Source organism: Cololabis saira, chromosome 11 (genome assembly GCF_033807715.1).
Source record: "Cololabis saira isolate AMF1-May2022 chromosome 11, fColSai1.1, whole genome shotgun sequence".
Taxonomy (NCBI): Eukaryota; Metazoa; Chordata; class Actinopteri; order Beloniformes; family Belonidae; genus Cololabis; species Cololabis saira.
Window position 1 is genome coordinate 28,121,738 of NC_084597.1, and position 24,969 is coordinate 28,146,706.

Below are 24,969 nucleotides of genomic sequence, written 5' to 3' on the forward strand. Positions count from 1 at the left end.
GAAGTCATGTAGAGTCTTTGCTGCTCTTGTATGGAGGAAACGGAGGCTTTAAATTAGCCACTGAAAAAGAAAGTTATGGCATATACTGTATGGACTGACTGAGTCAGGAAAAACAGCTTGTGACAGTTATTATCCATACTGTGTGGTAATCAACTGTCATACAATAAAAGCCTAGTTAAAATCCTCGTAAAATGTTAAAATTACTACCTGTTTAAAAAAAAAAATCATAAATAGGGAGACTTTATCAAAACAAAATGACAATAAAAAGAAAGGCGTGTGAACGGGTGCAGGGCTTGACAAACGGTCAATTCTATTTTGCTTGGCACTTTGTTATAATCGCCAATTACATAATATATTTTTATTGGCAGGCGGTAGTCATCGAGAAGCAGCACATAAGTGTGTAAGACTGCAGCTCTGCATCCTGGTCTGGACCTTGGATTGTCAGGGGGAATGTCTAATAATATCAGCCAGATTTCTCACCACCTGGTTACTTTAATTGTCATATTCCCTGAAGCACGGGCCAAGGCGGAGGAGTAGAGGCAATCTATGACTCCAGTCTTCAAGTAAAATCTAAACCTAAATGCGACTATAATATGTTTGAAGGCCTCACGCTTACCATTAAGTAGTCTAAAACTCTCAAGCTGGAAATCAGAGAAGCTTGTTTTGTTAGTGGTAGTGTACCGGCCCCCTGCTGGTGCTTATGTAGAGTTTCTGTCTGAGTTTTCAGATTTCATAGCTAGTTTATTGATCAATACAGACAATGAATTTAACTTTGTCGACGTTAAAACGCAAAATAGGATGTATTACTTTAGCAGATGTTTATCCGATAAAGCTGTTGCTAAATTTAGGGGCGCCATCGTTAATATTAACATAGTGGAACATAGTGAAGTAGTGTTGTGACCCAGGTTCTAGGATTAGTGTCCATACTGGTTCTACTGGACCTCAGTGCTGCTTTTGACACTCTAGATCATGGCATCTTACTGTACAGGTTAGAGGATGTTGTTGGGATTAAAGAGTTCAGGTTTACTCGTAGTTCCTGAAGTATCCAAATGTAAATCCCTCTCTAAAGTTTTTACCTGCCATTGTTTATGTTTATGTAATAATTGCTCAGGGGTCATGTTCTGGGTCTCTGGAAAGCGCCTAGAGACAACTTCTGTTGTAATAGACGCTATACATAAAATTGATTTTAATTTAATTTAGTTTAATTTCTTCTGGGGTGCACACGAAGTAAAATACAATAATTTTCATTCATTTACAATTGTGTGTATGTCTGGAAATTATTTACTTATTTACTTAAAATTTTAAAATGATAATATCCCCACTCATGCTATTCTTTTATCATTGAGATGGTGATTACCTTAAGTTATGTTAACCCAATTTTAAGTCAACTTAAATAGAGCATATGCCTATTTTTATTTGTTTTTAAATGATTTGTTTTAGTTCTAATGCATTACTCACGATTTTTCAACCCATGTGGGTTAGTTGTGATCCACGCTTCTAACAGTCTTTATAAATCAATTTGAGATTGTGAGCTGTAAAAATGTGTGTGTCATATGTGCCAACAGGAGGAGCCCTCACTAAACTCTCACCACCACTGTGCAGCCTGCGGTACAGTACAAACATTATATGAATACAAACAGACACTGGGAAATTGATAGGTAAATAATGTATAGCTGGTGTGTTCCTTCTTTGTTGACTTGATTGAAAATGAGGAAATAAACAAAACCTTAAAAAAAAAGAAAAAAAAAGAAAAAAGTGTTCCCTCTTATTTTGAAAAATGGACAACCTAGTTTGAACGCACTTCCCTACAAGCGCCGTCTCTGATGCGTATCTTTCAGACTGAGCGCCCACTAAACTTTGAATCCACAAAAGTACATTTGGTATGTAAGCGTTCATTTTATATAGTTGAATTATCATTAGAGAATAAATGACAACTTTTAGGAAGTATTCGGGTTAGAAATGTTAGCACATTCGGTAAATTAACAGGAAAGCCACAACTGTAGTAAAACCTTGTTATTTACAGTCTGGGTGAAACACGCCAAGCAGCTTCACAGAAGCAAAAGTTTCAGGTTAATTGGTGTTAGAAACTGATTATTTAGCAGTCAAAGCTATTAAACGAAACTAGTGAGCAGTAGACTGTAGACATGAGTTAAATTTAAGCAGCGTCAAGGTCACTAATCTACAAAGTATCTTTTTGTGTCTGTAACACTGCTTTACTTTGGTGTTTCGTGTTGGTTAACTATATAAATGCATCGTTTGCTTGACAGAAACAACGCGACAATGGGCTTTCAATTCTCTAAACCCTGGAATAAAAACGCGGAAGAGCAAAAACAGTTAATGTATTCACGGATACAGGTAAGTTAAAAGGACACGCAGACTATTGGAAACTGAAACTATTTGCAATGCCTGCTGTTGCAGAGTGTTTAAGGGGATATATACACACACACACACACACACACATATATATATATATATATATATATATATATATATATATATATATATATATATATATATATATATATATATATATACATACATACATACATACATACATACATACATACATACATACATACATACATACATACATACACACACACACACGTGTGTGTGTGTGTGTGTGTGTGTGTGTGTGTGTGTGTGTGTGTGTGATTATTAAGTAATTATTAAGGGGTATTAATAAAGCTAAAAATGAAATGGTGGCTAATTGCACAGCGTTTTGGTGCCAAAGCTGTTGAAGAAGAAGCAAATATGTTATTGTATGATTTTTAGTTTCTTAGAAATTAGCATAACTTAGATCACAGGAGCAAGATGGAGCTCTTCTCATCTTTCATGTGGCAAAAGGCACGGCGGGTTATGTCATAATTAAGGGTACATGGAGAAACATGGGGTTTGTTCTGTTCACAACTTTTTTCATCTGGAAAGAAGCACACTGATCTGACATTATTTTTACACACACAGATGTAAAGCCTTACATTGCTACAGGGTTGAGTTCATTTCCTTCGAGAGACCACAGGCTTTTATTGCATGCATACTGTTTTCACGTTTATTTTTCTTTTCTTACTTTTTTTCCAATTCAAACAAAGCTTTGTATCCCCCCTCCTTCAAAACCTTTGTAGCCAATTTCATTTGATTTATTTGGGCCTTCAAGCTACTGAGCAGCAGATGGTCTATCATCATCAAGTGATATTATTAAACTTGCAGCCAAAAGGTTGTGTTCTGCCCCTGAATTTCTCTCTCAGCTCTAAACGTAGAAGATAATGACAAATATAATACAATGATGGCAATCATGTTTCAGAGTGCCCTTATCTGGGTTGTGACTCATAGGCCAATGTTATGTGCATGTATTTGCATTGTTGTAGAGGATATGACTGGTTTTATTGGCTAAACTCACAGTAGATGAGGTATTTATGATTCATGTTTTGAGTAGAAATTAGTGGAACATATATGACCATCTGTCTGCATAAAATTGTGATATATAAAACAAGAACACTCATCAGATGATTAGGATTCAAACAAAAATTCCCAAGGTCACTTAAGGTCAGAGTTATTAATAATATAATATTAACCCACAGGAAATAATTGGCTGCTTTTTACGTCAACATTCAGATTGTATTTTGACATCACCTAATTTAATAAGAAAGAGAGACCCTAGCAATTTAAGAATGTCTATAGAAATCGACACCGCTGCCTCCCCCTGCATTAAGATGTCAAAAATGACCTGTCATTTGGGTTTTCAAGGCACACCAGTCGCAGTTAATTGATCCCTGCAGTGCTGTTGCCATAACAAAAAGCTATCTGAATTTGTGTTTGACGCGTGGAGCCTCAAACGTAAGCATTACTTGAACGTTCGCTGGGTATGGGCATGATTATATGACACGAGTCTTGAGGACAAATGGCAGCGCTGAAATGACGCAAGAAGTGTTTTTGTTCATTTTATATTGAATAAAGGGTGTAGGCTGCTTATAATGGCCCTGTGCTTTTTATTCAGTCACAGAGCTTCAGTGGGTTCAAATGTGATATAGATGAGCACTAACCATCTCACTATGATTTTATTTTATCTACAGTGTTGTGTTTTATTTATTTGTCACTGCTTTAATCACTGTCTGAAGATATTGCAAAGAGTGTATGAATGAACTTATACTATGTTACTATGTTAAAGGGGACCTATTATGAAAAACAAGTTTTTTCTTGTTTTAACATATATAAAGTGGTCTCCCCTCACCCTGCCAGCACAGGGGAGACAAAATACCATGAAATTCTGCAGGGTCTCTGACCCCCGCCTTACAGAGTCCCCCAGTGTCACGTGACCTTTTTTTGAGCCATTCTGAATCTGCGCCTGTGGTGACGTCACCATAGGCGCTCATTTCCATAGGTTCAGCCTCCACTGCTGAAACCACGCCCACAACCAGCTCTCTCCGCTGCTGGAGCGGTGGTTCCTTCAGCCAGTCAAGGCGCCGCGGATCCGGGTTAAATCATCCAGGTTCCCGGGTGGTTTGGGAGCTGGGTCCTCGGGGGTCTGTCCCAGGTCGGACCAGCTTCACTCTCCGAGATTTTCAGCGAAATCTGTCGGTTTGATCACCGGTAACCGGAGATGCGCCGCGGATGCGCTCTGGAGCCGATCTGTGCGCCCGCCGTGAGGTTGCAGCGCCTGTCGCGCAGCATCCGCCGGGCAGATCCGGCTGAAATTCCGCTGGTCGGTCCCCGGGAGTCCCTGCTACCAGTCCAGGCCGGTTCCTGCGGTCCCGGCCGGTCGGAACCGGTCAGATTCCCCCGTTAAAGCCGCGGTGATACGCGCTGCTTCAGCAGCGCTGCTCCCGGGCGCCCGGCGTGGCTCCGGGGCCAGCGTTCAGCATCCGCCGGGTAGATCCGGCTTAAATAGTGCATAAAGGTTATTTATATACAACTCATTTTTTATTTTTTTAACAATAAAGTTTCCATTTGTGAAAATTCAGTGTTGTGATAATTTACAGGGGCTGCTCTGGCGGAGCGAGGGTTTATTCTCCTCCCCTGCTACACGTCATTCAGGGAGCCAATCAGCACTGAACCTCATTATCATACCCCCCCCTTCCCTTAGAATGAAGCACAGAAAAAGAGGTTAGAAGCGGTAAAACTAGTGACAGGGCCCACAGGCTGGATTTATGATTTATGTAGAAAAAACAAGCTTTAGATTGTTTTTAAGACATTCAAGGCCTGTTTAAAATATACATTAAATGCCATAATAGGTCACCTTTAAGACCTTTTTGGGAAACATAGATTTGATAATATGCAGGTATCGAACAATTTATTGAACACTTAATCAGTCGTTTATTCCAGAACTAATTTCTTCTTTTTGATTGGCTCCTTTGTAGATGTACTAGTATGCGCTAGATCTTTCAACTTGATTAGTTTTCAGACAGGCCTCAATATGGGGCCTCCTCTGTTAAAGTTTCCTTTCATTTTATCTGAAAGTCTCTATTTTTATGTTGGCCAACCACATTTGACTTGTTTGTGCAGAAAACGATTCAAACCACCAAGTCCTTTTGTGGATGTGTGGTAACTGAACTGTTGCACTCCTTAAAATACTTAAAAACAATCTAACACGCCTATTTATACCAACAGCAAGCACCACATTCAAAGGATAAACTTCAGTCAAAAATACAAGAGGGCAACTTGTATTTTTCAGGCAAATTTTGGGTTAATTAAAAAAAGAAGGACCTTGTCAATAGTAAACTGAACCAAGGTTAATGATCTCCTTTGGTCCACATCAGAAAACATGTACCCTCAAACAGATTAGTTTTGTGCAGTCTTCATGGGATTTCAGTGGCATTCACAAAAGATACATAAAAATATTGATCTTGTTTTTCTTGAAACCCATATCTTTTATTTTGCCAGTGTGTGTTTAAAATAAAAGATTGTTTTATAAACAAAAGTTGGCATTTGTTAATGATCTTCGCTATGCCAACCAAAGTTTCTAATTGCTGACCAACATTTATGAATGCTGCTACAAACAGGATTTAGGATCTATACATGCTGTTTTGAGCAGGCTTAATGAACTCCAGCGGATGATCTTGTTGAAAGTTGAAAACAATGTTTTTAAATTTAATTTAAAGAGCTGTTGTCAGAGTCACTTTATGCTTTATGTCCTCAGGCATTCACAAAGTCAAATTGCTGAATGCAATCATCTACTATGGTGACCCCTGCAAAGGGAAAAGCGGATAGAAGTTGCTTTTTCCTATTTGAAATGAAGAACTAGAACATTTTAGCATCCCGACATCCATAATATGAAAATGTATCCATGGGGCATTTTTAAAACTATGGGAAGTGTTTCTGCAGCATGGTGAAATGGATGGAACGATTTAAGCAAAATTGTAAAAAAAATAAATAAAATGCATTAACATGCTGCATGTTTTCCTTTTATTTCTCTCTATGATTTTGTTATCTACCGTACTCCTTTCTTCCTTTCCTAACAGTGTACAGTAGACCGTGATGATCCGTGTGGATCCGTTTTCCAAGCATTGTCCCGCTTCGATTACACTTTTATTTTTATTTATAAATGTCACTGATTTTCCCACTTGGTTTCAGCTTGATTTTGCTCTCACTTTGACGCCTTCACAGCGGACTCCTATCTAATTTCTTCCTTTCACTTTTTCTCTGCTGCTTTTTCCAGTCACTGTCTCAGCTTGTCCAATCTGTTTAAATCATCATCTCCTATGATGCAGCAAAAGTACCTGAGGTTTGTCTTTCTGTGAAAATACAAACGTAGGTAAAGTTACACAGTTGCATTGTCACCACAGACAATAACTTATGTGTGATTAGTCTTCACACTCAAGCAGTCTTCCAATTAAAATGATGAATGTATTTCTTTAAAAAATTAAAGGTTCCATAATTGCGCTTGAGTTGATAACACATTTATGGAACTTTTATGCTTTTGCCTTCTCCTGTTTGAGAAATTGTTGCTAATTTTTAATAAGAAGAGTTTTTATTTGGGAAAAAGCCATGTTTACATGTAATCTGTTAAGTAGTTTGAAAGTAGAATTTTGAAATTACATCTGGTTTCCTGGAGCAAGACCTGTTATGAGATATTATTCCTCTGCAAATATCAGAACATGTGTGAGATAGATGTGGATTTTGTTAGAGTGTTTGTGATAACGCAGCCTCAGAAGGTCACAAGACGGTGTCTTTTTGAGCTGGTGCCAAGACCAGATAAATGCAGAGGGTTGTGTCAAAAAGGGCATCTGACGTAAAACCTATGCCAATCTAAACATGCAAATCACAAGACCCAGGAATTACATATTGGATGGGTCAAGCCCCAGGTAAACAACAACCGTCATCGGCACTGTCAACCTACAGCGTAGCGATGAAAATTAGGCTACTGTTGGTCGAAGAAGGAGAGCATTTCTGTAGGCAGAGAAAAAAGACGCAAAGCAAGAGACTAACGCTGAGAAAAGGGACTTTAGATGTTTGGACTATGACAGGAAAAGCTGGATAGTTTGTTGACACGATGAAGGAAATGCAATAGGAGTTATCTTGAAAGAGGAGCTTGTTAGAAATGTTCTTGAGGTGAAAAGAGTGTCAGAGTAATGGATCTGAAACTAGAAATTGAAGGTGTGATGCTCAGTATCGTTAGTGAGCCCCACAGGTGGAGATGGACATGTTAGAGAAGGCAACAGAGGTGATGAGGAAGTGATACCCAGGTTAGGTATCCAGGATAGAAACACAGAAGGACAGATGATAGTAGACTTGGTGAAAAGGATGGAAATGGATGTGATGAAAACTTTCTTCCCAAAGAGGGAGGAACATAGCAGGGTGACTTACAAGAGTGGAGGTATGAGCACTCTGGTGGACTGCATCTTGTGCAGACGAAGGGATGAAATCTGAAAAAGGAACTATGTTGAGACAGGTTTTGGGTGGTCATGAGGAGCGTCCAGATGACTAGACAACTAAAGGTCATTTGATCAGGGTGACAAGGGAGAGAGTCATTTATACAAGTTGCCAAGGTTGAGAGAGAGAGAGACATGGGAAAGATAAGCATTGACAGGTGCTAGAAATGTGACGGGAAGATGGAAAGAGTTCTTTGACGAGATGATGAATGGGAACATGCAAGAGAACGAAGAGTAGAAGAAATTACCATGTTGGAACAGGAGGTAGCAAACATTAGTAAATCTGAAGTGAGGAAAGCAGTGGAGAGGAAGAAAGGTGGAAAGGCAGTTATTCCTGAGGATATAACTGTGGTTGTATGGAATCGTCCAGGAGAGGTGGCAATAGATTTTTTTGACTAGGAAATTCAACAAGAACATAGAGGGAATGGCTGAGTAATGTGTGCTGGTGCCAATTTCTAAGAACAAGGGAGACGTGCCAAGTTGCGACAGAGGAATTTAGTTGATAAACCATACAATGAAGTTATGGGAAAGAGTTATGAAAGCTAGACTAAGGGCAGAAGTGAACATTTGTGTAGTACAGAAGTACAGAGAAGTTCAGAGGGAGTTGCGTTGTGTCTTTTGTAGACCTTGAAAAAGCACACAACGGTGCGGAGAGAAGAGCTTTGGTATTGTATGAAGAAGTCTGGAGTAGCAGAGAAGTATGTTAGTGTCGCAGGACATGTATGGGAGCTGTACACGAGTGTTCAAGGTGGAGGTGGGACTGTACCAAGTATCGGGTCTGAGCCCCTTCTTGTTTGCTATGGGCATGGACAGAAAGGCAAATGAGGTTAGACAGGAATAGAAGTAGCAAGGGTTAAAGTGTTGAGGTTTTCATTGGGACTGACAATGATGGATAGGATCAAAATCAAGTACATCAGAGGGGCGACACGTTGGGTGTTTTGGAGAGAGACCAGACTGAGATAGTTTGGACATGTAGAGGGGATTTATAGTGAATCTATCAGTAGAAGGATGATGAGTTAGAACTGGTAGGAGTGAGGTCTGGAGCAAGACAAGATGTATGAATATAGTGAAAGAGGACAAGTTAGTTCAGGGGTGGGCTATCCTGGTCCTCAGGGTCTGGTGCCCTGCATGTTTTGCTTCCAAGTTCTAACACACATGATTCAAATTGATGGTCATCCTCAGCATGCCACCAAGGACTGCACAAGCCTTTTAATGACACAGTCCTTTGTATCAGGGTGTGCTGAATCAGCGAAATGTCTAAAACATGCAGGACACCGGCCCATGAGGGCCAGGTTTGCCCCACCCATTAGTTAGTTGGTGTGAGAGAAGAGGACCCAGAGTAGAGGGTTAGATGGAGACGGATGATTCGCTCCTCTGAAAGGAGAAGAAATCTTTGTGTTTCTGATGATTTGGTCCTGATGTTGACTGCATGTAGAAGAAAGCACTTCGATCATGAAATATGTCCAGTTTTCAAGTCCAGCAGTGAGTTGTATATGTGTATTTTTTTTTTCTTTTTCTTTTTTGTGATGATAGATGTATGTGATCAGTTTTCAGAGATAAATTAAATGCAAAGTTGAAACGACACATCTGCTGTTTCAGTTTTGATGTCGCTGAGGTTGTGGCCAATAGAAGTGCAACTGTGCAGGCAGTTTCCTCTACATATTGTCAGCTTTCTGAGATGCGTATATTTATGGAGATTTTGCCTCAAGTTGTCTTGTTTCACAACCTGCACTTTTAATCTACACACGTCTTGACTGCGGAAGCCGATGAAGGTTCAATATGCAGATTGTTGTGATCTGTAAATCTAAACATCTGATATTTTTGATATGTTCCAGATGAGATTACAGTTTTTTCTGAATTCTTAAGTACATTTTTTGCAACATTGGCTATTTTTGCTAAACTTTACACACAAATGAGAAAACCTTTCACCAAATTATCAAAACGTTATAGTTCTCTTGCAAAATCAAACACAGTTTGATTAACTCTACACACCTTAGTAAAAATGGTGTTTTCATATCAGACAGTAAACATATGCCATCATTTACTAAGCACATAATGTGCCAACTACACACTGATGGTATGAATACAAAACACATCTGGCTTTTTTCTTTTTCTGTGCACAAGGTAGGCTAGGTCAGTTATAGGTCATACTTTTGTCATAGTTCTGTAAACACACAGGGATCCAAACTTCAAGTATTGGTGTTTATTCACACTCGTCAAAACAAAGACACAGCACAGAACACAAAATAATACATTCACAAAAAAAAGACAATCAGCCTACATCATGCCGTCTCTCTGGGTCCGGCTACAAAATCTCATCCACATGGCATGTGATGTCCTCCAGTCCAAGGCACTGGGGAAAATACCTCCTTGCATGCCGTATCCAGGCCTGACATGATGCCTGCTCAATATCTCCACATGCCTCCTCCATTGCTTGTAAAAGGGCTGCGTGTTGATGGGGAAGGCGGTCGTGGACTTTCCAGCGCCAGGCAGAAAATAACTCTTCAATTGGATTTACACTAAGAATGGAGAGTATGGGGGGAGGTTGAGTGCCATGAAGAGTGGGTGATCAGTAAACCAGTTGCGGACCAAAGCAGCCCTATGGAAACTAACATTGTCCCATATGATGACATATCAGGTCTGCTCTGGCCCTTCCTTTTCCCCCTCCTCGTCCTCCTCTTGCTCCTCCTTGTCCTCTTCCTCTAACTTCCTCTAAACCTCTCACTTCTTCACCTCCACGTCCTCTTCCTCCAACTCCTTCACCTCCACGTCCTCTTCCTCGGCCTCCTCTGATTCTTACTCTTCTTGCTCCTTCCATTGTACTCCACACAGACAGCTTACCTGTGGCTTATTCATAGTGCTTAGGCTGATTGCAAAGTGAACTAATTCTCTAAAATTGTTTTCACATGTGAAAGTGTGCCAGACAGTTGGCAAAATAGTGTAAATAATAGCCATACATGTGTATAATTTTGCTAGGAGTGTTTTGGAAATTTGGCAATTGAGTGTAAGCAGTGAATTGTGCCTACAGTTTTGAAAAGTGTGTGTTACAAAATTACAAACTGAGTGCAAAGCAGTATTTGTGCTTTTAGTTTGGCTAACTCAGTGAGTGGTTTTGCTATGTGTGTTAATAGTTTTAGAAATTGTGCTACAAGAACATAATTAGCGCCTAAGCTTTCAGAAAAAACTGTAATGTGACCCTCAGTTTCCACAGGCTCAGAGTAGGGGTGGGAATTTCAAGCAAAAGTGCGTCAATCCTTTTTCTATACAGGCTTCATCCTGTTCAGAACCACAAGAACATATCCCACCTGTGGTCAGGGGAAAGTGGGGGACTGATCACCAGTTTACCAAAGAGAGAACCAAACAATGAAGCTGAATTAATCAGAGTAACCTGCACAGAAACATGCTTAGGCTACACAGAGAGGCTGTGGCTGGGATCAGAGACGGGAACTTTGTAATTCTGAGTCAGCGGTATCGATGGCCACACCACAAGTTTCTTACTGGCGAAATTAGTCTCTGAATTCTTGGACCATTTTTTTTTCTGGAATGAGCAGTAAAAAGTTAATTTCCCAGCAATAATGAAGTGACCCCCCTCTGGGAGCTAGTTTAGTAAATGATTGAGAAATGTATTACTAACAGATACCAGCAGATAATAGGCAATGGGCACCAACTATTTGACTTTCTCATCTAAAGACTGTTGAAATATGTAACAACTATTGGCCACCCCTAGCTTATAGCTGTTTCTTACTTTTGCTAAGACTAGTTTGCATACTGACAACTGGAGATGAATTTAGTCAGAGTGCCTGATGTATTTTAATTGTGGGTAAATTGTACATTTTCTCTGATTGAGCACATGTGAAAACTGTTCAGCTGAAATAGTTTTGATAAAAATAATTTTGATGGAATCGAAACACAATTTAGCAGTTACAGTTTCTATTTTTTAACCCCCAAATCAGGTCTTTTTAAACAAAGAAAACATTTTAATTAAACATGCATAATTTCGGCTTTACTTCCTGTTTTGGTTCAGGATGAGAAAAGTTTATGACTTTACAAACCAAACCCAGGTCTTTTACCTCACGTGTCTGTTCTGCAGAACATGATTTATCCTTTCCTTTCTCTGAAAAGGGCTTGCATGGAGATTAAATCGTTTCTGAATTCTGAGTTCTGAGTTCCTGAGTCATTAACAAAAACCCACTGCATTTAGTTTCTGTTCCATTTGTGTGTCATTATGCCAAGGCATCATCGTGTTTGCTGTAATTTACCAGCGTAGCCCCCCTATACGCTTCAGTTCAAGATCACAGCATTAATTACAGTAATGTTTCTTGTAGTTTCCAATGATTTGAAGCATTACTCAGCTCTTGAGCCTGTAACTTCCTTCTTCCTGGAGTGTGTCATACTGTACTTGCTGTAAAGTCAGCTTATTTGCAGAAGTAGATTCCAGACTTGCACGTCAAAACTAATGCAGGTATTAAAATCTTTGCAGAAACTCCTCAAAAGAACATAGAGTCATACCTAGATTGTGTTTCCACTGTCCTGACGGTGATTTCGGCACCATTAATGTCTTTTTGTTTGTTATTCTCAAAATTGTTTTTACTATTTCTGAACATGTCTGAAAATTTAAAACATGTTTTATTAGCATATTCAAGATCTTATGTTGTCATCTTCAGATCAGCCAGAACATAAAGACCTCCAGCGCAGAGAGAAACTCATCAACCAGTCAGTACAGCTCTAATCAGCCCACTCTGAAAATCAATAGTTAAAAAAAACAAACTAAAGCAAAACAACTTTATTTACTTGTAGTTATGGTTATTGCTGGCGGGTGGTGGTGGTTGTGAGCATCTCAAAGATCTTCCACTTTTCTTATGTGAAACCTTCTGTCTGTTCATGTAAACCCACACTGACTCCATCCAACTTCCTAACTTTAAACAGACAAAGTAGGGCTGTTCGATTTTGCCCAAAAATAAAATCTCGATTTTTTTCTCTCAAAATCCGATTTTCGATTACGATTATTTTGTGAATTGACAAAAGGCAAAGAAATGATTTCAAATATGCAGTTTTTTTATTGAACATTTGCCCCATTGGGCTTTAAGTGCAAACTTTGCTCGTATTAAACCAAAAATTAATGAATAAAGTGCAAAACTCTGTAAAATAATTTGAAAAAAAGTTTTAAAAAATATAATAAAATATAAAGTTTTATCTCTGAAAAAAAAAAAATCAGCAAATCAGCACTTGCAAACATACAGTAAGTTATATTTCCAATTAAATAAAACAAGACATTTTCTAATTAAACTAAACTGGGTCTTTGCATGCTAAATAATAATGCAACCCATGAAGGAGGTAGAGGTGTGTAATGGGGCACTTGTCGCAGGTATTGAGAGGTATTTCCATCAATCATTAATATGGTATCAATCATTGATATGTGTGCAGACAAGGTTAAAAAAAAAAGAAAAAAAAAAGTGAAAAATCGATTTTACGATTTTCATGTTTTAACATCGTTCTAATTACATAATCGCGATTACGATTTAAAATCGATTAATCGAACAGCCCTAAGACAAAGTTAATGATAGATGGTCTGACTATGGAGAGGATACCAATGTTTTGCTGTAGAATTGATCTGCACCCAGTCGGATGCCTCTCCAACGCTGCTGCATTGTTGATTCAAACCTGAAACATACCGCTGGCACTTCAATAACATAACACAATCAGCATAATAGTGTACATTATATTACAAGACTGATTGCGCTTTTGTAATTTAGTTTCAACCTCCCAGAGAGACATCGGCCTCATGAATAGAGCTGAAACCTCCTGAGTGGTTTTCTTGTTTAGCACTTGTTACCTCTATTAGTCACCAACCATTTTACTTTAGCTAATGACCCCATTTCATCTCCTCCATGGGGTCAAAAAGGGTCAACAAAGTAGCTCATGTGTTTACAATCAAAGATATTTGATCCATGCTGACACAATTTGTGCTTCTCTCGTGATCATAAATACACCAGGATGTGAGGTCAAAACCTTTTCAATCTGTTTACTATCCCCAGATCTGTATCCACTTTGAGCAAAAATAGTTTGCAACAACTCTATAATTTATAATATACCCATACCTCTACTTATAGTAGTATAAATATACTATATATCATAATATACTCATCCATTATAATATACTCATACTACTATACTATATATACACACTCATAACCTACAGTGATTTAGAATATATTTACTATTGCATTTATAATATACTTACAATTTCATGAAATATGTTAAATTGCTTCTAGCTTGTTCATGTAGAGGCTTGTGCACTGTTCTGTGTATAAAAGATTTCCGTTTCATCTACAGCCAAAATCAGATGTTTCCAGTGTAAAATGCTGTTGCGTGTGAAGTTAACTGTCGTATCTGCAAATGTGGTCTGAGTTGAATCGAAATGTTGCTTCTCTGACACGTAATTATTGATGTCATAGACTGAGCTGAATAGTCCTCTAAAAAAAAAAAAAGTTTAAGCCTTCACTTCACCATTGAATTGAAGTCACTTTCCTCTTCAGCGGAAACAAAAGCTCATCTTTGACACATTCACTTTTGGAGAATAAAAGGCTTTTTAATGGATAATGTCACTCGGTCAGACTCGGGATGAATCGTCATGAGTGTATACGTGTGGATGTGCATGGCAGCTCGCCAGACAGGAAACGGCTTACAAAAGATTGACCTGGCTGAGGTTCATCGTGACGGATGCAGCATTCCTAATTACGTTCCTAACCTGGACCGGCTGACTCTGTTCACTCTGACCCTCTCTCTGTGTGTGTCCTGATCCTTCGTGCTTTGAAATCTCTGCTTTCAAGTTAATAACATCGTTAGCTTTATTGGACTGGAAATGTACAGATAGCAGTATTTCTGAAAACCATCATATCACAGAGACCTGTTTGTCTGATGACGTTATACATGTTCTTTCTCCTGTGTGTGTGTGTGTGTGTGTGTGTGTGTGTGTAGTTTGAGCGCCAGATCATTATGCAGAACCAGATGAGAGAGAGACAGATGGCGATGCAGTTTGCCTGGTCCAGAGAGTTCGTCAAATACTTTGGGTCCTTCTTTATAGTAACCACAGTTGGACTCACAGTGGGGTGAGATTTGGAAAGTTTCAAGTGACACACACACACACACACACACACACACACACACACACACACACACACACACACACACACACACACACACACAGCAAGCGTAACACAAGTTAACATGTCAAATACAACGAAAAGCAACGAACCACTGAAAAGGTGGCCCCACATTTATGCTCATCCAGTTCTTCCGTTCTCATCCAGTTCTTCAGTTTATTGTTGCAGATTGATATTGTTGTAAAAAATCTCAGCTGTTGTGAAAAGGATCTGAAAAATATTTGTAGACATGAGTGATTGTAATAAAATGTTTCTTTAGGGCCATTAAAAGAAAGAAGCCCGAGCTGCTGGCTCCCATTGTTCCCCTCGGCTTCATATTGGCCTTCCAGCTGGACACCGCCTACGGGACGCTGGTTCAGCGCATGAGAGGTGAGGCGACGCACGGATCACTGTTACCTGTAGTCTGTGCAAGGAGACAAACCCTTGTGAATGATTCTTCCCAGGGTTTTTTTGTGATGGGTGCTGAAGTCCCTTTCTTCCTTGTTCTGCACAACACCATGCTGCAAATAGATGTAGCAAGCAAGCCTGGAATAAATGTTAATAAATGGCCCTAGACCAGGGGTCGGCAACCCAAAATGTTGAAAGAGCCATATTGGACCAAAAACACAAAAAACAAATATGTCTGGAGCCGCAAAAAAATGAAAAGTCTTGTATCAGAATTAGAATGAAGAAACACATGCTGCATGTTTCTATATTAGTTAGAACTGAGGGAAGATTTTTTTGTCATTATGCACTTCGAGAAAAAAGTCAAAATGTTGAGAAAAAAGTCAAAATGTTGAGAAAAAAGTCGAAATATTGAGCAAATAGTCAAAATTTCAAGAAAAAAGTTGAAATGTTGAGAAAAAAGTCAAAATGTCGAGAAAAAAGTCGAAATGTTGAGCAAATAGTTGAAATGTCAAGAATAATGTTGAAGTACAACCTCCAGAAAAAAGTCGAAATGTTGAGAAAAAAGTCAAAATGTCGAGAAAAAAGTCGAAATGTCGAGAAAAAAGTCAAAATTTCAAGAAAAAAGTTGAAATGTTGAGAAAAAAGTCAAAATGTCGAGAAAAAAGTTGAAATGTTGAGCAAATAGTTGAAATGTCGAGATTAATGTTGAAGTACAACCTCCAGAAAAAAGTCGAAATGTCAAGATTAAAAAGGAAAGGAAAAAGGAAGAAAAAAATTAGAAAACGGAAAAAGAGAAGAAAAGAGAAAAAAGGAAAATAAGAAAAAAAAGAAATAAAAAGAGAAAAAAAGGAAAAAGGAAAAAAAAGGTCAAACATTTTTGAAAAAGCTCCAGGAGCCACTAGGGCGGTGCTAAAGAGCCGCATGCGGCTCTGGAGCCGCGGGTTGCCGACCCCTGCCCTAGACAGACTGAATAATATTTACATTTATTGCTTTATATAAATTTAGCTGTTGTGGTACAAAAACAAACATCCCCTGAGCAGTTGTCATGGGTGTGAAATCTTGCTATTGAGACCAAAAGTGTTTTTTGTTTGTTTGTACCATGAATGTGTTTATTTCTCATGCAGAGTTGGACATTTTACATGGGGGTTAATGCAGATTGGCTCACTTTTGCTTCCAGCCCTCAGTGGTCAGTTGATGAACTGTAACTTTTCATACTTGTGCACTGGAAGTAAGGATAGATGTTTTCTCATTGTGTTACTTAACTATAAATCCAGCTTTATAAAACCCTTCACATCTGCCGAGCACTTAGAAGCGTCCTATTATCAATAATGAATCTAAACTCCCCAGCGAACACGTTCTCGTTCATATTCACAAAAAAACAGGTTTTCTGTTAAAACAAATCAAGCACTTCCGTGTTTTTGACAACATATTCATGTTTATCCACTCATACTCAACCAGTAAACTACCTCATACAGTGCAATATTTTCTATTTTCTATTTTCTATCCATAATGTTCCAATATTCCCTACTTATCTATGTGCAATACTCTTCTATTCTTCCATCCATTCAAGTGCAATATTCTTCCACTCATTCATGTAAATTTTTATCCTCCCATTCACTCTTTTTTTATAGTGTATATATATATTTATGTTTCATGTTTTTTCATTTTGTTGTTTACGGTACTTGTTTACATAGTCTTTGCATGTGTGCACTTTTACGCCTAATGTCATTGTACCAGTATAATGACAATAAAGGTTTTCTATTCTATTTTATTCTATTCTATTCTATTCAATTCTATAATCACACGAAACAGACAAGTAAAAATCCAAAGGTAATACTCACTCTCACCTGCTGACAGGTGATGAAAAACTGCTCTGTGTAAGGAGAAAAGGACTTTTCTGGTAGACAACACATTGCTGCATTAAAATACTCATTTGTTTGTTGTTTTGTTTGTTACACCTTTAGGAGAGGCTGAGAATATCATGGCATCGGAGAAAGACTGTCTGGACTTACCTCTTGGCACTCCAACGTTTGAGAGCATAGAGAAGGTCCGCTGCGCTAAAAGTGGCCGCATCCCCTTCTTGGAGAAGTGATACGTCATCTTTGACCCGAATCAGAATCGCCACTGGTGCGTTTAGCAGTCCCGCTTTTGCTTTATAATGGAAAACAGCTGTCAAATACTATCTGGGTTTTGAAACTTGGTCATGTACAGTAAAGGTGTCCATGGATGTGTTTTTTTTTTGTGTTTTTTCTTCATCTCTTTCGTGAGCATTAGCGTGTTCCTCGTGTTTTCTCAAAGCAGACTCATACAGAGTACTAGTCCAAATGGATAACTTGTTACATACATCCATTTACTCTTCTACATTGTGCAATAAAATTAATGGAGCTGAAATTACTCATTTTAAGCTGTAAAACAAAATATAGTCGGGAACATTTTTTATTTAGTTTCAACACTAAGGAGCATCAGCCAAAACTGGTGCACGTTGGACTTTTTCTTTTCTTTTTTCTTTTGCCTTTTTAAATCAGGGAAGAAAGATTGAATGAATGTACGGTACAATGTTAAAGTGGGCTGATATTTATGTTTTTTTTAATAACTATTAGAATAACTTTTGGTTTGACATATTTAACATGTATTTGTATATATAAAAGAAAAAAAAACAATAAAAAAAATCTTGCTCATTCTTTTGCTTCAGTAGTTATTTTTCATAACATTCCAGCTCTAAACTCAACCTAAACGCCCAAATGTCATTTTTTTGAAAAAGGTGTCAATATGAGTTTAATCCCCTTGAAACTTGAACATCTTTCTGAAACAATTGCACAATTTCCCCTTTTGTTTTTATATTTACCTGATTTCATACTCATCTGTTTTTTTATTCCTTCTCAATGAGACCATTTGTGCGTGACGTACACATACTCAAACTCAATACGACCACAACAAAGAAATAACTCTAAGAACGTCACCGGCGTCAATCTGAATGACGCGCGTGTGGCAGAGAGGGTGGAACACACACGAGTGAACTAGTCACTATATAAGGTCGTGTCCACTGGCCAAGAGAGACAGAAGTAAAGAGGACAACTAGAAGTGTCTTGCTCTTTGACAGCAGCTTTAAGTTAAGACCTTGTAGAAAAAGCAGGGGAAACCGGACTAGAATCCACATCTGTGAGCAGACCCAAGGCAGAACCCAGCTGACCCCACCCTCGTTCAGAAAAGGTGCAGCAGGAGTGAAAATGCTGTGGAGGGTGTCTCTCGCCGTGGCCGTGGTGTGTGTCGGCAGCATTTGCAACAGCTGTGTGAGGGCTGATGTGATGGGCAGACTGATTGTCCCCAGGGACTACGGGGTAAAACTGTGTGGAAGAGAGTTCATCAGAGCCGTCATCTTCACCTGCGGCGGCTCCCGCTGGAAACGGTCTGCAGACCTGGGTGAGTCATTTAGTGCTCCATGTGTCCACACTAACTGCATAAGTATTTTCAAAAATGGTACAAAAGTCTGTAGTTTAAAGGAAAATACACATTGATGATGGTGAGTATGATTTTTAGGATTGAAAGGGTTTGCTCAAGTGAAGTAAAAATTTTAAATTGCCCTTTAAAAATTGTGTGACTGTTTCTGGTAAAATTGACTGACAGGTCATTATGGATCAATTCTCTTCCTCCAGAGCCCTTCCAGTGGACTTCCCTCAGTGGCATCACGGTGGAGGACAGCCAGCAGACTCGGCAGCGTGATGCAGAGCTCCCCGATACCTACTCTCAGCTCCCCGTCGCCTCCTCGTACTCCCTGGCAGACCTCCTGACCCTTTACAGGGCGACTGGCAATAGGCAGCAGCCCTCTCCGAGCCGAGCCGGGCAGTACACGGTCTTAGACGAACAAGCGGAGAACCGAGACGCGGCTGAAAGGCTCTTATCAAATAAGAAGAAGAGGAACTTTTCTCTGGGAGTGGCAGGGATGTGCTGCAACCAGGGCTGCACAAAAAATGATATTGGACGCTTGTGCTAAGGCAGAGCTCGGGAGGGAGAAGGGATGTGTGATGACAGACGGGCTGTTTGAGTCCTGAGAAGATGCAGAGCTGAAAGATGGAGGGTCTAGAGAGAGCCGTTACTTCTTGATTCAGAGAAATGTGCAGAGGACAGTTAACCACTCCAGTGCAGCTTCACGCATCTATCATGTATTATTATTCCTTATTTGATATTTTGTTGATCATGCTCTACATGTACTGTATGTCACCCTGCATCCTGCTAGAAATGTCAACACTGTTAATACTGACACTGTTGCAGATTTAATGTCTTTAACAATCAACAGCTTTTTTTTTGGCCTGGAGACTGACTTAATAAAGACGTACTACCAGAAAAATATTGCATCTTAATGTTATTTAGGCTGCTGTAAACTCATTGTTGACCTTTGTTCACAACATTACTGCCACAAGAACATTTTCTGTCAAAGCCCTGAAGAAAATACAGCAAGGGGGAGGTTTTATTTCCCACCGAAAACAACAAATTTGACCTTTGAATAAAACTTGCAGCCAGTGAATGCCAAAAAGTCATGCTTAAAATGTTATCACAAAAAAAAGTTTAATAACATAACAGAACATAATTTACATTCCACATTTTTTAATATTTACTTCTAAACACAATGTGTCATATTTCTACATAATTAAAATTGAGAAAACATCCCCAGTTTAAGGGTAATTCAATTTTTTTTTTATCAAAATCTTGGGACACCAACACATTCATCACATTAATAGTTTAATTCAAAAGAAGAAAAAAAAGGATATGTCCCATTTCACAATTTTGAAACAACCAATCCTGAACTGGAATAAAGTTCCACTTTTTTTTTTTTTTTTTTTTTTTTTTACAATTCTTCACCTTTCCACCATTTTTTCTTAACTTTGGTAAACATTTATGTGTCTGTGTGACACGCATCTGTTTTATGGAAAAAAAATGAGAAAGAAGGCACCTCAAGTTTTCATCAGTTCCCTCTCACATTCAGCTTTACATTTACATGCAGAAAAAGAAGCCTTGTAACATTCAAAATGTCAAAATCCTTTTATAAAAACATTTACAAGTTAATAAAAAAACATTCTTAGCTTAGAACACTAATATACAAGCCTGATTCTAGAAATAAAATACACTGTATAAAATGTATATTAAAGCAGGATGTAATGATTTGCAAATATAAATCCGTATTTTATTCAAAATAAAAAAACGTGTCAAATTCTGGAAGTGAGGCCTTTTTCCATTTACTGAAAAAAATATTCATTTTGACTTTAATGGCAGCTACATGCCTCAAAATTGGGACATGGGAAACAAAGGACTGGTAAAAATAAGCGGCAATAAAAAAAAAAAAAAAAAAGAGGATAGATTTCTAATGAAACTTCTTGCAACTAATTAGGTTAACTGATAACATGTCAGTGACATGATTGGGAATAAAAACTTCATTGTCAATGTGAAGAGGTTCAACGATCTAACAATTTGAAGACAGTTTTTTAAACGGTTTCTCAAGCATAACTAATTGTAAAGACAGAATATCTGGCGTATGGCAGGACTGGGCCCTGTAGAGACAAATCAACAGATGATACCGAAAAAAATCTGTATTGGTTGGCAATGATTTTCAGACACTCAAGCTGCCTTGCATGATTCTGCAACGAAAGTCGCTGCATGAGCTCAGGAACGCTTCTACATATTACTGTCTGAGAAAACAGTTCACCATGCCATCCACATACGCAGGTTGAAGCACTATTGTGGAAAAAAGAAGCCCTTTGTGATCATGATCCAGAAATATCACCATCTTCTCTGGACTAGAGCTGATTTCAAAGGGACTGAGGCAGAGTGGAAAACTGTCATGTGCTCAGATGAATCAAAGTCTGATATTTTGGAAACCATGGATGTTGCCTCCTCTGGTTTAAGAGGAGAGGGACTATCTGGCTTGTTATCAACACTCACTTCAAACGGCTGCATGTATGGGCTTACACTATTCCCTATAGCAGGGGTAGCTTGCAAATCTGGACAGGAAATATCACGCTGAAAAGTATGTGCAGGTTTTAGTGCAACATTTCTACAATTTAGACGATTTCTTTTCCACAGAGTGGAAGGCAATGCTAAACGATGTGCTGGGTCTGGCACAAAAGCACAACTTTGTAATAAAAGAGTTCAGGTGCTGAACAGGACTGCCAGCAGTCCAGAAGTTTCACCAACTGAAAATATTTGGCGAATGATTAAACACAAAAAATATAATGAAAAAGAATAATAATAAAAGTGAGTCCTAAGATTGGCCTTTAAAAGCTGTTCTAAAGAAGTTGGGATACTACACTGCGGTTAATATCATCCAATACCAAATTTTTTTTAAATGTGCTGCTACCATCAAATTTAAAATCATCTTTTTTTTTTTTCCTTACGATGGTCCTTTCAACATATGTTTTCTGTGTTCTATTGTAAATAACATTTGGGTTTTACGATATATTATGTTTTTATTTTTCAGAATTTGGGTTGTAAGTTTGCACCAAGCTCTCAGATGCTCATCAGCCCTTCACGCCGAACCTCTGATATGTTCCTTTCTCCCCCAAATTACATGAACTGATGTAAATATAAAAAAAGGAAATTGGTGCCAACTTCCACCTCTGAGACGTAAATGAACATTAGTAAATAAAAACCACTGAAGACAAACAAACACTGCTGTTTCTCTTATTCCTTCAGCAGATCACCAAATCTTCCTCAGCAGTTCAACGCTAACGGCAGAAACTTGATGCAAAACGTCTCGACTGCGAGTCCCACTGTGACAGAAGTATAGTAGCTGTTCTTAAATAGACATAGAAGAGTGTCAGCACAGAAATACTGCTCCGTTTCAGCCATTAACAAAAATACTGCCACATGAGCCGTCCCATGAGGAGGAGTTCAAGTAAAAATGTCCTCTTCTTGAGTTCACGTGCAGTCAGACAGCTGACAGTTTGTGAAGAATCCCAGGCTTCTGTTTATGAAAATATGTTTCATTTTACAATACCGCACAACTGCTGCTTGTTCTAGCACCACAAAGGCATTATGCAAAAATAAAACAATGAAAATAGAATTTATAAAACATGGAATGCTCCTCAGGGAAACACAAAGAGCTTCTTGTTCAGTGATGGAGATAGTTGTAGTGTGCTCATTTTATCAGATTTATCGGTGGCCATAGAAGCAAACTACTAAAAGATTGAACATCACCATCAATTCAACCTCAAACTGCTGCTGCAAAGCCAAGAAATTAATTGGTCTGATGACTAATTCGCGCAAGTCAAATGCCAACGGGTCCAATGTTTAGGAATCAATAAAGGTTATGTGGTCTTGTCGTCTCGAACAGCCTCAACAAGCCGGCTTAACGTCTTGAACGTAGGCCGCAGTTTTGTGTCATTGCTCCAGCAGTCCATCATCATCTTGTGAATCTAAAGAAACGACAAGAACATTAAAGCAAAATAAGTCAGTCAAACAAGACAAATATCTCTATATAAGAGGATACAAAAACAAGTGCACCTGCAGCTTTTGTAGTATAGTTACTAACCTCTTTTGGACAATCGTCAGGAGCAGGCAACCTGTATCCATCCCTCAGCAGGTCAATCAAATGATAGACGATCATCTGGCCTTGCTTTTCATTTCCCATCTTCTCCATGAAAACCTGCAACAGAGTAGTTTCGTCTTAAAAGGATGTGGCTTGGCAAGTTCCGTGCTTTTGAGTATATTCTTATGGTATTTGGTTTGCAAAAACCTAAGTATGATCTTCAAGTATAAATGCAAAGATATTTATGACAAGGGATATTCTGACTAAACTTGATAAAGGTGTAGTTGATGAGAGTGGCAGACTGTTGACCTTAAAAATCTAAAGTTTAACAAAGAAAGAGGAGGTGCACTACCGCTGGTGGGCTGCAGTTCTTGTCACTGTAAGTGAAGAGTTCATAGAGGACAACACCAAAACTCCAAACGTCTGATGCCACAGAGAACTTACTCTCTGTCAGGGACTCTGGAGCATACCTGGAAAACACCACAAAGTCTTAAATATGCAATACATAACTAAACATTAAACAGAACATGTGTTTATATAAAAAAAAAAAGAACATAACACGCACTATGACTACATTTCAAGCCCTTTTCTTTAAAGTTGAGTCACCACAGGTTACCATATTTATAAGAACCAAGTGAAAGCCATTGAAAACCATTTAGAAGAGTGAGGTCCTCATGATGGAAATATTTAATTATCTTGAAACAGTTGGCAAACATTTGAGTGGTCCTCACCAAAAGATAGGACTTTCCCCAGGCTCTCTGACAGTGTAGTACTCTTTGTCCTGTGGCAGCACTTTGGTCAGGCCAAAATCACCAATTTTAACTCTCATCTCGCTCTCCACCAGAATGTTCCGTGTGGCAAGGTCTCTGTGAATGTAACGCCTCATGCCAAGATAGTCCATACCCTGTAATAAGAGAGAAAAAAAATGTATATGGTGTTCTGATTAAGCGCAGTTACATCTCATCAGGACGTACGGTTCAAATGTAGAAGTCTACAAAATTACCTTGCAAATTTGGGATGCAAAGTGAAGCAGTCGCTTGGAGTCAAAGTGGTCCTTGTGTTTGATTAGATAATCTCTCAGGCTGCCAAACGGGAGATACTCCATGATCAGTCGGAGGTTCCTTCGCCCTGCAACCAGAAAGAAGTTAAGTACCAATGCGTTACCTGAAGTATCCTTTTAAAAATCAAAAATACAGATGGATTTGTTTCAAGGGCATTGTCACCGACACCCAAGGCAGCCGAGGTGTGGTAAACATTACATTACAAATAGATGCAGACTAAGGGCCAAATCCACAAAGAACAGATTGCGCCCGCAAATAGCGCTGTGAATTGCGCCGCATTTGCGCCCGCAATTTGCCCCGCTTTAAGGTCCTATTCACAAAAGATTTTGCACTAATGATATACCGGCGCAAACACGCCCATAAAGTTTTGGAGCTGAGTGCAATTTGCACTTGTCTGAGTCGAGCGGAGCTGTTTCCAGTGTTCTCCATATTTCAGCACACACATTGGTCCATAATGAAAACTGCAGAAATAAAAAATAAAGCGAGTGAAAATAAAACGCTGTGAGGCGCAAGGGCGCAATTTCCACTGGGAACAGGGGGGACATGCCCCCCCACTTTTCAAACTCATGCTTTTGTCTCTCTCCCCCCGTTTTTTTTTTTTACAGTTTAAGAACTAACGGTAGGCTCAGCCTGTAAATCCTCAAGACACTGTGCGAAGAGCCCCGTTCCCTCTCCTCCCTCCTCCCTCCGTGCTGTTCAAGGCTGATTAATGGTTCCGCGTTAAATCGACGCAGAGCATACGGCGTATGTTACGCAGCTGGCGCACCGTACAGTGCGCGTCGCCGCGTACCCTACGGCGTAACCCTACGGCGTAGGCTCTGCGTCGATTTAACGCGGACCATTATTTAGGCATAATTAGGCTTAACTAGTGTGTGCGTATGTGACAGACGTGCATGGGACGATTGTGAAATACGGAATAAACTGTTTTATATGAATTCTAATTCCCAATTACGTATCAATTCCGTATTTCAAGG

At 39.0% G+C, this 24,969-nt stretch overlaps 3 protein-coding genes across 3 annotated transcripts in view; 2 read left to right on the forward strand and 1 right to left on the reverse strand.

Moving 5' to 3' along the window:
- Nucleotides 1-1,780: 1,780 nt before the first annotated feature.
- plgrkt (plasminogen receptor, C-terminal lysine transmembrane protein) lies at nt 1,781-18,078 on the forward strand. Its single transcript, XM_061733412.1, has 5 exons — nt 1,781-1,880; nt 2,268-2,355; nt 14,844-14,974; nt 15,288-15,397; nt 17,380-18,078. The coding sequence occupies exons 2-5, from the start codon at nt 2,281-2,283 to the stop codon at nt 17,505-17,507; spliced, it is 444 nt and encodes a 147-aa protein (XP_061589396.1). The 5' UTR covers nt 1,781-1,880; nt 2,268-2,280; the 3' UTR covers nt 17,508-18,078.
- A 522-nt stretch (nt 18,079-18,600) lies between these two features.
- rln1 (relaxin 1) lies at nt 18,601-19,743 on the forward strand. Its single transcript, XM_061734283.1, has 2 exons — nt 18,601-18,835; nt 19,069-19,743. Exons 1-2 carry the CDS (start codon nt 18,643-18,645, stop codon nt 19,404-19,406), a joined length of 531 nt encoding a protein of 176 aa, XP_061590267.1. The 5' UTR covers nt 18,601-18,642; the 3' UTR covers nt 19,407-19,743.
- A 216-nt stretch (nt 19,744-19,959) lies between these two features.
- Nucleotides 19,960-24,969, reverse strand: part of jak2a (Janus kinase 2a) — a 46,277-nt gene continuing 41,267 nt past the window's right edge. Inside the window, exons 20-24 of the mRNA XM_061734282.1 lie at nt 23,938-24,062; nt 23,666-23,838; nt 23,287-23,404; nt 22,938-23,051; nt 19,960-22,821 (exon numbers count right to left, since the gene is read on the reverse strand). Of these exons, the coding sequence (XP_061590266.1) occupies nt 22,714-22,821; nt 22,938-23,051; nt 23,287-23,404; nt 23,666-23,838; nt 23,938-24,062 (638 nt within the window). The 3' untranslated portion in view covers nt 19,960-22,713. The remainder of the gene's footprint in view (nt 22,822-22,937; nt 23,052-23,286; nt 23,405-23,665; nt 23,839-23,937; nt 24,063-24,969) is intronic.

What these genes read in the sequence shown, in the direction of transcription:
- plgrkt (XM_061733412.1), top strand. Translation starts at nt 2,281, where the DNA reads ATGGGCTTTCAATTCTCTAAACCCTGGAATAAAAACGCGGAAGAGCAA. An exon ending in TAATGTATTCACGGATACAG is followed by an intron (nt 2,356 to 14,843) that starts GTAAGTTAAAAG and finishes GTGTGTGTGTAG; the next exon opens with TTTGAGCGCCAGATCATTAT. An exon ending in ACAGTTGGACTCACAGTGGG is followed by an intron (nt 14,975 to 15,287) that starts GTGAGATTTGGA and finishes ATGTTTCTTTAG; the next exon opens with GGCCATTAAAAGAAAGAAGC.
- rln1 (XM_061734283.1), top strand. Translation starts at nt 18,643, where the DNA reads ATGCTGTGGAGGGTGTCTCTCGCCGTGGCCGTGGTGTGTGTCGGCAGC. An exon ending in GAAACGGTCTGCAGACCTGG is followed by an intron (nt 18,836 to 19,068) that starts GTGAGTCATTTA and finishes CTCTTCCTCCAG; the next exon opens with AGCCCTTCCAGTGGACTTCC.